Source organism: Neolamprologus brichardi, chromosome 6 (genome assembly GCF_056152115.1).
Source record: "Neolamprologus brichardi isolate AB-2024 chromosome 6, ASM5615211v1, whole genome shotgun sequence".
Classification (NCBI taxonomy): domain Eukaryota; kingdom Metazoa; phylum Chordata; class Actinopteri; order Cichliformes; family Cichlidae; genus Neolamprologus; species Neolamprologus brichardi.
Genome location: NC_142109.1, coordinates 9399116 through 9412404, shown reverse-complemented (window position 1 = coordinate 9412404; position 13289 = coordinate 9399116). Strand labels below are relative to the sequence as shown.

Below are 13289 nucleotides of genomic sequence, written 5' to 3'. Positions count from 1 at the left end.
CTCCTCAGAAAGGGAGTTCAGACAAAAGAAAAGAAAGCGGAAAGTTTGGCCCTAAGCAGTTTGTGGTTGGACATGGTGAATTCATTGTTACCGGGCACTAAATATTAGCACAAAATAAAAAGCATGACCTTTTCAGGGTGTGTGACATAGAACAAAAAGAAATGACATTTAGAAACTCCCCTGGACTTGTCAGTAAATGTAGGCATTGAAGCCACCAGGTATTAGCCCTCCTGTAGAGGTATAATGAAAATCAAGAGTTCATAACATTACCTCTGGGCCTGACTGTAACTGTTGTCACTTAAAAAAGGAAGTGTTACTTTTTCAGAATTGTAGATTATCCGAAGAAATTTGTGGCACTCCGTCTGTTTATACCTTCCTCTGAACACGCCAAAATTAACTGGCTTGTTGAGTGAGACAGGATTATTAGCCTTTCTCACCAACTGTCGATTGCAACGCTGGGATATTTCTCATCCACAGCACCGTGCTCAGCTGTGGGCGGATGGAAACTGTACACTTAGTAGGTGAGAATGAAAATGAGGCTTGAAGTCGTTTTTCTAAAGGAGAGCGAAAGGAGGGCCGGAAAGTCAGAACCAAACGCCATAAATCTTACATCCTCACCCAAAGTAATTACTATTGATCAAGAGTTTTTACCAGCACTTTGCACTTATGGTAATTTTGACTTTAAGGGATGAAAAAAAGCTGCTAATTTCCCTTTCAGAGTTTTATCTAATTTTAGCAGCCAGTGGCCTCATCACAGAGCATAAGCTGCTACAACAACAAGAATTGTAAAATTGAAACACAGTCAATCGCTGAGTATGACAGCCCGTGCCTGTGGTGAGATGTATGAGTTTTAGCAAGGACTCGGTCTCCCCCACTGTTTTGTCTTTAAAACACTGAAACAGAAGAGATATATCTTCCCACAATGATCTGGCCACTGACGGCCAGAAAAAAAAACACACTTTTGAAGTGATTTGACTTTTACAGAAGTAAAGAGCAGTTTTATTTCCTTCAATTTAGAAGCAAATATAAAGTTCTTGTCTTCCTCTTATTCGAGTGCCGTGATGCTCGTCATGTCGCTGCTTCACTCGGTCACTTTCATGTCTTCAGCTCATTCACGCTGCAGCTGCCAAAGGATCCAGTATGTTTTATGTTAACTGTCAATGAGTAAAATCTGCCTAGTGTGGTAGGTATGTATTTGCACGTGGACTAGGTAATAAGGTGGTACTTGTACTCGATGTTGCACTCCATGACAGAGTTTTGAGAGACTTCACACTGAAGTTTGCAGAGGGTGGAAATGAATGGATGGCTCTGTGTTATATCAGCGTTAGGAAGGAAGGAAACAGCTGAACCAATAATATAAACTAGAGCTGTGTTATATGACCAAAATGTCACATCCCGGTGTAGGTCATGTCATAATAATTATATATATCACCACAGAGTAGATTTTCTATAAACTGAATGAATCAAAAATTCATAAAACACAACATTTCTTCAACATAATTTAAAATATATATTCAAAATAAATGATACTGTGATAATAATGCAATGACTAAACGTCTGACTAATGTCACTTAACATTAGCTTAGGTTTTTTGTCAGTACCTTTAAGGTAAGAACTTTGCTTCACTCATTTGAAGAATAAGCATCGATAAATCTAAAATAAATGCAGCCCCATCACATACAGTACATCAAGCCAAGTGGTGGGAATCCTCGTCACCAGTAAACCTTTAAATCAGTTCTTTGAATTAAACTGTAAACACTACCCTGCATTTTAACTCAATATGTTGAACATTAGTACCTTCCATTTTTCTTAGACATCTATTTTCTCACTTACCCATGAATTTCAATCTTTAAAGATTAAAACATTGGTTTGTAAAAACATTGAAACACTTGGATATCGTTTGGATTTGTGACTGGGTATTGTTATTAGTTACGGTACTGTGTAAGACTTTTGAGCAACCCCTCGTTCACTAATACTTTATTTTCAGTGAGTCAGATTTTGTTGTAATTTTCTAAAGTGGGTTTATGCAACAGTTCTCCAAGGTCAAAGTTTTTCTTTGAACATTGGCTGCTTTCTTGCTCATTTTCACACTAGTCCTTGTACCTGACCATTTCCAAAGCAACGTTATTTTGTTTGTTAAGCCACCACACTGACCTGTAAATCATTCAAGGATAAAAAAAGGAGCCCAACTCAAGGGATGAACCAGTGCTGTGCCTACAAAGAACAGACGACCTAGCAAAGAACCCATTTTGAATTATGTCTTTGAGGACTTTGTTACCAGCAGGCTGTCTTAAAATATGTAATTTGTTCCATTTCCTTTAGCTTATTCTACCAAAAAAGCCAAACATAAATCACTTTGACAAACATAAAATAGTATTTTCATACCAACAAGTTGATTCACAAAGACTCAAAAACCTTGCACATTTGGTGTGCATACCGGTCCTCAGTTAATATACTGTTCACTGAAGCGTCATCAAAAATGGTGTCAGTGGACAGGTGGAGGTCAAGAAGCTATTCTGAAGGAGGGGAAACGGGGAAATTGAAATTTCTGATTCAGGTCTTCATGGATGCACAAGCAGGAGATTAAGAGAGAGGTACAACAGCGATTGCCTCCACCGTGTTTTATGTGTTTTGACTGGAGACATTCGCTGTTGTACCTTTTGCTTAACCTCCTGCTTGTGCATTATAGTTAGTGGCTGTTTTCAGCCTGTTGTATTGAAGATCTTGTCAAAATTTATGAAATTATCAACACAAAAGTATCATCAGATTTTGATCCACCAAGTAATGCAGTCTGGAAAGCATCTGACTGCCTTCATTTTTCAGTATGACACAAAAAGACACAACAGATATTGTGGTCCAGAGCACAGACCTCAACATTATTGACGCAGTGTGAGATCATCATGACAGAGAAAAGAATAAACGGCAGCCAAACATCCAAAGAAGAGCTTTGAATGTCCTCCAAGAAGCCTGGAGAACTATTCCTGAAGACTACTTAAAGAAATGACAAGAAAGCTTGTCTTGGAGAGTTCCGACTGTGTTGAAGAATAAAGGTGCTCATACCAAATATTGATTTTCAAGCTCATTGAAACTGCACAAACTCAGTTTTTCATTAGATCACTGAATCTATTTTGCTTTTTCCAAGCAAAGTATAAAGAACTGAGAGGGGGCTTGAGACTTTTGCACAGTACAGTAATTAAGAAAATGGAGAAGGAAAGATGTGGCAGATGGTGTTGAAGATCGAGCACTCCAGAGCTAATACGAGCTTTCTCCCAGAGTGAAATACAGTAAGTGATATTTCACTTAAAAAATGAAGTTGCAATGGTTCTGGTGTCTCTGTGGGCTAACGCATGAATAGCTTTGGTTGCGACGTAGCTCACTGACTTTGGTATATGTCATCCTTGATCTCTCTCTCTCTGTCTCTGCTGTGTTCTCTGTCAGCATAGCAGCACTGAGTACACAGTGAAATGCTACAGAAGCATTAACATATGACAGTTAAGTGAATTTCTGTGGAAACCTGGAATCATTTTGTCAGATACTCTGTTCGCAGCCATCAGTTTGTGTGGTGCATTTTAATTGGATCAGATATCATAACATCCACAGCGTCATTATCAGGATTTCTTGAGAATAGAGTTCAGTGGTTCTCTGTTCCACTTCAGTAGCATAATGCCCCATTCTTGCTGTGAGATAGACAGAATATCCTAATAGAGATTTCTTTCTGATGATATTGAAGAGACCAACTTAATCCCTAGAAAGAGAAAATTGGCTTTTTGGGTGAGCACGTGAACGTGTGTGTGGATGCATGCCTTAGGGAGAAACCGTTTTGAAAATATGTATCGTTGCTGATGTTTGTACCCAAAAGCGTGAACATAGCATATTCAGCTACCTTCAACCCCTTCATCTTTCCTCTTTCCTCTACTAAAAACCCAGTGTTTCCTCTCCTTCCCTCGTGTAGAAATAATATGCAAGTGCTGAAAGGGCCGCACTTGTTCTCGCAATTATGAGTTTATTATCAGAACATGATCTTAACTGTGGAGCAGAACAAAAGGGGAGCAGACAGGGAGACACAGATGGTATCAGAAAGACAAAAGAGGGCAGAGAATAGTCACATTTTTGAAGGGAGCGAAGAGCAGGGGGAGTGCGGGAAGAAGGAGACAAACAGATCAAATCAAATTATCAAATTACTTTTGATAAGGATGAATGAAGGAAGCCGAGCCTGCCTGGGTGTGCGGTTGTGTGTGCGTTTTGAGAAAATAAGTGCAGATTAATTAAACTTCAGAGAGAATCGATAATGCTTTTATTTCCAGACTTAATCGATAACCCGAAGCCCCTGAAATTAGACAGTTTTGCCCCCAGCCGTGTGTTGTTGTTTGTGTGCCTGCACAGGTACTGCTAATCGCACAGGTATGGTGAACACAGTTGTACAAAGACACTGACTCCCAGAGCCATCTTTCATCCTGTAATTGAATAGCTAAGACACAGATAAACACGCACGCACGCGCACACACACACAAGCAATCTGTTGAGAAATGGTTTCTTTGATGCCGCAGTAGTTAGTTGTCTTGTTTCATTTAAACACGTGTTTGCATGCGTGTTTTCACGCTGATGCACATGTTACATAAATGTGGGCTGCTCGTGCCCTGTGCAACAGAAATATTTGCAGCAGATTGTCCATTTTTATCTCCATTTGTCCTGTAGATATCCAGGCGTTTTAGTGACCTGTGCAGCAGGCTTATTTCTTAAACATCATTAATACAAGAGACTAGTTCCCTGTAAAAGATCAAAGAAACCACATTTCCCTGCAGCTAGATGTCTGCCCAGAAAACTGATTTCATGGTGACTGTAAAGATGAGCATGACAAAGACAAAATCCATGTCTTAGCAGAGCAGATGAAAGAAAAGATCTTTACTCGTGCTCAGGTTTACTTTATTCAAAAATAACTCCCTTCAAGGTGTGACCAAATTTCAACTCAAAGTATCCTTTAGAGGTCTTAATATCCTTTCACTATTAAGCATATTGAAAAAAAACCCAAACAAAAACATATTGATATTAAAGCTTTGCACATGTTTACAGTACTCTCTGCAGTTACAATAGTTGAGGGCGGGAAGACAGGCAACTCTTTATTTTTATCACATTTTCTGATGCCCTACATAACCCGATTTCTCTGACTTACCTGGCTTCTTGTGTGCGTGTGTGTGTACTTATGTCACGGCCACACTGACTGCTTTTAAGATGTGGATCCTGACTGTGGTTTTCAGAGCTCTTAAGTGCTCTCTCTTCTCTCTTTTGGAGAAATTGTGTTCATCCCTCCAGCTGAGTTCTGGCCTAAGAAAGCGTCGGACTTGCTGCTGTGGAAATATTTGAAGCCTTTGCACATGGATCTTCGTTTTTTTCACGCGCCTGCCTCCTCTTCAGTTCCACTGTTCTTATCTTTGTCACATCACTTGTTCCACCTTCTCTCTCATGTTATTATCTCGCCTCTTCAAACCTCCTATCCGTGTCTACAGAGCGTCCCCTCCCGCCCAGGAAGTTGTCCGTTCCTCAAGATGAGGTTGAATCTCGCCAACTCCGCGTCCATTGGGTGACCGGTGGCTCAGCCTCCTCGCCGCTGAGGTACTTTACTCTGCAAATCAAGGAGCTGCCCAACAGCGACTGGAAAACCCACACAGCTGACATCCCGCATAACGTGACCTCCTGGACTGTTGACAGGTACACACACACATGCACATACGCACAGCTGCAGTGGTTGATATGTCACCCATTGAATTTGTGGCACTTCATGTATAGACAGTTTAAAGTGCAATATTTTGTTTTTTTATTACACTTTTCAAACCAAAAACTCAAAAGAAGAAGTGATTTTTCTAACAGACTCTCACAACTGCAAATGTCAGCATGACTGGCTACTGGCCAAGTTGCAGTGTTTGTCACTGATCCGGAGAAAGTGACAGTCTGTGGCGACAAAAAATATCACGCTGGTGGCTGAATATTACATTGATCTCAAAGACAGGAATGACATGTTTAAGACAGCTTCTTTTTTTGGAGGGATACCAAAACCCATGTGTCACAACAGAATAGTCACAGGTGCCGTCGAGTCATTTTTCACAGCCACCCAGCAATAAGGAGAGCGGCACACTGCAGTACCAGCAGGCTGAGGTGGACAAACAGCAGGGTAACGTGTGAAAAAGGATTAAAATGAATATATCTAATAAGCCAGTAAAATATGGCTTCATGGGCTATTTCAGTCAGACTGAAAGTAAAGCAACAGTATCAGTAAGAGTGAGTAAGATTATCTCAGGCTTAGAGAAAATGGCAATAAAAAATATAGATGTCTCTCTTTTGTTTGTTTGTTTTTTTCCTTAGAGATCCCCAAATTCGAAATAGTTTTTAGCATGACACGCTGAACTTGAATTAATTAAAGCAATCTGTGGAAATCTTATGTTTATGCATCCTCGGGGGAGAGGAGTGGACAGAGAGAAGAAGACGCTGTGAATTTAAAGCAAACAACAGAATTATAATAGAGACTGGAAAGTTTTATTTGTTTAGAAGCTGAAGTACAGAAAAGGTTGGTGGAGAATAAACATACACACACGCCACCAAACAAAAACACCAGGGAGAGCAGAGTAATCATAATTACTGCATAAATGGGGAGGATCTCAGTCACCTAATCACACAGGAGCAGCAGGAGCTGCTCTCTGTCTTTTTCTTAATACCTCTATTTTTTCATCTCTTACTCGCTCTGCCTCTGAGCTTTCATGTTTGCGTGCGCTTTTTGTCCCTTCTGTTCCTTTACAATTTTTCATCCCTCTTGCTGTCACCACCTCCTCTCCTCTCCCTCCATCCGTCAACAGCCAATGCTTTCAAAAACCATCAGGCTTGTATTTTTTCTTCTACTCGTCCTGTACGAGAGGGCTTCAGTCTTATTGCATGTCTTCCTTTTACATTCCCCTCTCTCAGTCCCTCTGTTCTCTACTCCCTCGTGATGGCAGCGGGTGAGAGCAGTCAGACCCGATTGCTACTCCAACTTCCCTGATGGTCCGAGTAGCAGGACTATGATGGTGCTTTACCAGCGTGTGGTGTCTGTGTGTGTGTGTGTGTTCGTGCCTGCTTCGTAGCTGGTTTTGTGTGCTCCTTCACGAGCTATCACAGGGCTATTTGAGATGCTGAAGAGCATTCGCTCCATGTGTCTGCGTCAGTCTTTTTCAACCTGCCTCAGGGAGAGTCTATCTGCCATGATGGCGGTCGCTGCTGTTGTTGTTTTCGAGCTCATTCTATCACTGAACGCTCTCATTAGAGCGCCGGATGGAGGAATTAGCTTACATCTCCACATGCTCACGCTCACACTCACTTCTTATCTATCCTTAATTGTTGTTTTCCACCAAGACATCTTGAGAACCAAAACATCGAAGTCCCCAGGCTGATGTGCAGACACACATATACAGTAAACACACACTTTCACACATTGTCCTTAACGTCCTCCCAGTGCTGTTAGCCCACCCTGTTTAAGCCTGGTGCCTTTGATGTTCTATTCCAATGATAACCACAGCCCCACAGGGCCTTTAGTTGTCCATCATTGGGCCCAGGCTCATAATTATACAACAAGAGACTGGAGCAGTTTTCCTGTCACCTGCTGAATTTCAGACTGGCCCTGTGTAATCTCCTGTGTCGAGGGAAAAACCCTTGCAGGTAGACATGTGGGGAGTAGTGGAATTACTTTTAGTTAGTTATTATATTGAAAAGCCAAGAACACTTCTGCCTTCCACTTATCTTATTTGTTTTCCATTTTGTCTTTCTGTGCAGAGGAAAATTTGACAATTGTTATTCATCTCTGCCTTTCAAATTAGCATTCTATTAAATTACAATATCGCAGAGCATTTGTACCCGAACAGACACTGAAAGGAGTCACATTTTACAAGTCTTCTCATATTTTTCTTTATTTCCCAGTGAGCCACTTCTCAGCAGGAGAGCTGCTGGTGCTCTGGCCAGCTTCCCTGCCATCAGCAGCAGCATCCTCGCCACTGTCACAAAAAGCAATAAGAGATTAAAGCACGAGCCTATTGCTAAGGGGAGTTATTGAGGCACAGTGCTCAGCAATGGTACATCTTTCAAGTAAACAGAAAAGCATGAGAGTTGGATTAAGAGTCGGTGCATCCACCGAGACATGTCAGAAGTTATCGCTGGCCACATTTGATCAATGCACATAAGGCAGAGCTCCTTATGTGCAGATATGTCACATTCAGCTTTGTACTGACATGTCCAGTTGTCTATTTACAGTTTTACACAAGAGGCTTTTTGTAGGAGTTTTTATAAAACTGTTTTTTTCTGCAAAATAATGAGTACATTGCTGTGGTTTTATATAAAAAACTGTTAGGTAACTGTGTCAGATGTAAATAAAAAACAGAATGCAGCTATTGCTTCTAAAATCTCATAAATCCGTATTTTATTTGTGTGGTACGGAAGAACATTGAAATCATATTAGATGTTTAAACAGAGACATTTTACAATTTTTTGAAAAATCTCATTTTATGACAGCAACACATTTTAAAAGTTGGCATGGGGCAACAAAAGGCTAGAAAAGTAAGTAATTATAAAGAAACAGTTGGAGGAACATTTTGTAGCTAATTAGGTTGACTGGCAACAGGTCAGTAACATAATTGGGTATAAAAATGAGCATTTTAGAAAGGTGGAGTTTCTCCGAAATGAGAAAGATGGGCAGAGGTTAATCAGAAAACTGCATCTACAAACTGTGGAATAATTTTAGAATAATGTTCCTCAGCATGAACTTGCAAAGACTTTGAATCTTTTAGATCATCTACAGCACATAATATTGTCAAAAGATGGGATTTTGTGCCTTGTCCAAGGCACAAAATCCCAACTGGATGCCTGTGATCTTCAGGGCCTCAGGCAGCACTGCGTTAAAAATGGGAATGATGCTATCATGGAAATCACTGCATGGGCTTGGGAACACTTCCAGAAATCATTGTCTGTGAACACAGTTCACAATGAATTGTCATTCACAATTGCAGATTAAAGCTCTATCATACAAATAAGAAACCATATGTGAACATGATCCAGAAATGCTGCTGTCTGTCTGGGCTAAAGATTTTCATCTAAAATTACTGAAAAAACGTGGAAGACTGTTCTGTGGCTGGATGAATTTAAATTTGAAAGAAATTTTGTAAACATGGGGCTGATGTCCTGAGCAATAAATCATATGGAAGTACCTTAGTTCCTTTGGAATTGTCAACTTGCACGTCTGGAAAAGTGAAAGGTATATCTAGATATCCAGAGATCTTTTTTAGGGATAGCCATGCATGTTTCTGCAAGACGATGCTAAACATGCCCGCCTGCACTCAAGCCCTTTAACCAACTGCAAACATTTGGAGCATCCTGGCACGAAAAACACAAAAAGACTCAGGACTGCTGAGCAGCTAGAATCCTGTATCAGACAAGGATGCAACAACATTCCTCTCCCAAATGTCCAGCAGCTGGTCTCCTCACTTCCCAGACATTTACAGACTGTTGTTAAATGAAGAGGAGACGCTACATGTTATTTTTTTTTCTTAAAATTACAGATTACTTTTTACACGGCATCCCAGCTTTATTGGAATTGGGATTGGAGAAATGCAATGAGATTTGCATTACCTCATCTCTTTGAAAAGACGTTGAGTCTCGTATCGCTTGCTTTTCCTGCTAAAACTGGTCAAAATACATTTTTTTAAATAATTCTTATATGTGTGTACTTGGATTTAAAGGCTGAAGCCCTTCACTTCTTACAAGTTTCGTATGGTTGCCACCAATGACGTAGGAGACAGCGTCCCCAGCAGAGAGACGGAGGCTGCCACCACTTTGCAGGACGGTGAGAAACTGGGATGCTGACACTGTATGGGAGAAAAGAAGTGGGAAGACGGTGCATTATGTGGATTTGAAAACATTATATGATGTAAGGGAATGGGCAGTGTGTCTGACTTTTCTTTTTCTTCTGTGTTTTCTTTCCAGTGCCTAATGAGCCTCCAGTGATTCTCTCAGTGAAGCCGACAACTACTACCTCAGTGCTGGTGCACTGGAAGGTAAGTTCAGACTTCTGACACACCAACAATCCCTGATAAACACAGAGCCGCACAACAAAACATATGGTTCGGGTGCACGTTATTTACTTATTTTGAGAATAAAACCCCTTACAGCCTCTGTGTTAATTTGTACTGCATTAGTTTTATTTCTTGGGTGTAATTATTGTTATATATTGAAGCTGGAAAGGTCAGAGAGGAGAAAAGCAAGATTGGAAAAATGGCAGGAGGGCAAAACAGGCACTAAGATGGACACACAGTCCTGAGATGGGGGGAAATGTTTATCTCTTAATGAGTATATACCAGCAGGAGAGATGTTATAGGGCAGAAGAATCCCTCAGCTATCAGTAACATTTAACAACACAGGCAAAAAAAAAGAGGGAAAGATGGTAAATAGAGCCTGGCTACTTCACTCCTTGTCTTTCTTCCTCTTCTACTTGGAAATGTCTTCTCTCATCCTTGTGGCTTTACGTCAAAGCAGAAGGAGGCAATGAAAAAACAAAGTCACCAGCAATTTCATCATCCTTTACAAGAGTGCCAAACCTACTGAAGCATCACTTTCTCTGTGCAAGTTACAGCCAGACCAATCCAGCAGCCCCTTAAAGTGGACATGCTGATAAAATACTGCTCTGCCAGCCTGTCAGCGTCCTGACTGTCGCTGTACTACACAAAGGAAATGAAAATAAGCGCACACACAGAAAGTTCTCAGAAGCTTACAAATCTCTTTTTGAGAAAGCAGCATTGTTTTTGTTGTTTGTTTGTTTGTTTTTTAACACGTACTTGTGTGTGTGTGTCTGTATGTTTCCAGCGTCCCAGCGATGACAGCGTTAATGGAGTTTTGACTGGATACCGGCTCTATTATAGAGAGCTCCCGGTAAACGCCTCCACTCTCACAGAAGCAGAAGTCCAGACAACCAAAAACAACACAAGTGCCCTCATTACAAGTGAGTACTTCTGCTAAAGGAAACAACTGCTCTTTATCCCCCCCCTTGGTCATCAGACTGTCTGTTATCAGGCTGTTGCTGGAGGACGCCTCGCCATGGGTTAAATTTTTTTTCTCTGTTGGTTAGGAGAACCAGTATTGCATTAAAACTACATTCTGAATGCTATTTAAATTTATCCAGCAAGGATGCCAACATTGCCAGTCTTTTATACACACCCACAATGTTCTATAATACTCTGCTGTCCAACTTCAGCATCTCAACCCAAACTACCGAACTAGCAGCCTCCGTTTGCAGCTTTTGATACGACGATGCTACCGTGATGATAATGGCATGTTTACCTTTTGCTGCGGAGATGGAGACAGGAAGGGGATGATTTGGTATGCAGTACAAGTCAAACTGCGGATGTGGTATGTGTTTTAACAATGAGGGTACTAGGAAGTAACAAAAACCCTGAAATTATTGGGTCAAAGACACGAGCAGTCTTCAGTTTTCTGACTAACAGCTGTGGATTTTACAAACAGCCTTGACTGGAAGTCCTATTAGATATGGCTAATAGCAAGCTAATTAAGCTAATGTTAGGTCCATGTGTTGAAAATGTATTTGTCAGATTTGGCTTAATGTTTCCAGTTAACTCAGTTTTTAACTCAAACCTTTTAAAAGGCTCTTAAATGTGGAGCTGATTGCTTCATGCTCTTCATGCCAAAGCTGCAGGTTTTTCTCTAAATCGTATAATCCCGCTGTGATTTGGATGTGTTGTATTTTTAAGATTACAGAACGGGTAATCTAGTGCTGTCTCGAAACACTAGTTCTGCTTGCTCAAGTATAGACTTCCCCAAATCCAACGAAAAGCAGGACAGAGCAACAAATACTATCTCAAACTTAGGACCTGGCAACTATAAAACTCTGTTCCTCTGACTTTTTAATTGCCGAGTATTGATCTGACTGCAGCCCCTTTTACATTGCTTCAACATGTGGAGATATAGAAAGCTTGCTGCATGCATTCATTAGATCATACATGGCTGGTTGAAGGTTTAATGCTTTGAAACTCTTGATTTTAGAAAATTAAAGCGATTAACAGCTCCTGCTATTTGTAAAATCACAAAATAAGCAATAATGGAGAGGATTAAAAAGATCTTATTAATACTGGAATGCAAGGCTGGCATTCATTTTTAGTTTGAAAAGAATTTATTCAGATGCAAAAAGTATTAAAGAAAAGAAAATATGAGAAAAAAGTATTCCTTTCAAGAGTTTCATGCATCAGGGCTGAGATCTGGGATGAAACGTGTCACTGCAAGGACACATTGATCAAATGGCCACCTTTGGACAGTTGTTTTTCTTACGAGGGTGTCCTTATTGCATTGTAACACGGCAATAATAAAATATTATTATGCACTCTACAGCCTGAAGTGCTTTACGGTCGACTGATTATCTGTTTGACTAGATTGGCAGACGCACAATTGTCCCTCCACCCAAAGTCCGATGAGTCTGACGAGCACATCCAAGCATAAAAGTCTTTCAAACGTTTCCCTCCTAAATACGGTTTTATTGAATTGCATTATAACTGCTGAATTTATTGTTGAACTTGAAACTTTATTGATTCACTTTCCATCCATCTTTCTTTTACTCCTTCCAAGCCAAGAGCACCTTCAAGACGGTCAGCAGTGACTCGCTCACAGAGTTTGAGTTGACACGTAAGTAATTTATGACCAAACTTTTTTAGTGCCAACGTTAAACAACTTATGTGCTTTGTAAGCGTGTTGTGCAAATATTTTTAATGCCAAGTTGTTTATCACTTCTTTGTAGAACTGAAGAAGTTCAGACGCTATCAGATTGTCATGACAAGCTACAATATCATCGGAGAGAGCCCACCCTCCAACCCAGTTGAAGTGTCTGTCGGAGAGGCAGGTATGTGAAAACAGAGCCCACTCCACGCAGGCTGCTCATTTTCTTGTCAAACCATTTAAGTGGGTATTTAAATAAAAAATATAAAGGCATTTTAAGAAAGCAGATTCTTAACCTTGGAAGTTCCAACAACAATCCCAACTTACAAGCCTCCTCTACGCTTTCAGTGCGTCCGTTACGTGGTCGTCAGCAGCAGATACAGAGCAGTGTCAGTGGATCTGTCTACATTTTGGGCTCATTAGCTGTCATGATTTTATCCAGAGCTTTCCGTGTGCTTTCAGACTTCATGATTAAATGCCTGAAAGCTGTGGAAAAAGCTTGAGCGGACCTGGAGTGTCAAAACCTAATTTGTTTCTGTGTGTCTGCTTTCTATCACTATTAT

General features: G+C 40.6%; 1 protein-coding gene across 2 annotated transcripts in view; it reads left to right on the top strand.

The window, feature by feature from the left end:
• The window catches only part of sdk1b (sidekick cell adhesion molecule 1b), a 277836-nt gene that overhangs the window by 248381 nt on the left and 16166 nt on the right, over positions 1-13289 (top strand). For both annotated transcript variants that reach the window (XM_006796155.3, XM_006796154.3), the window contains 6 exons: positions 5505-5706; positions 9750-9853; positions 9994-10064; positions 10870-11005; positions 12640-12696; positions 12809-12910. In XM_006796155.3, the coding sequence (XP_006796218.2) occupies positions 5505-5706; positions 9750-9853; positions 9994-10064; positions 10870-11005; positions 12640-12696; positions 12809-12910 (672 nt within the window). The remainder of the gene's footprint in view (positions 1-5504; positions 5707-9749; positions 9854-9993; positions 10065-10869; positions 11006-12639; positions 12697-12808; positions 12911-13289) is intronic.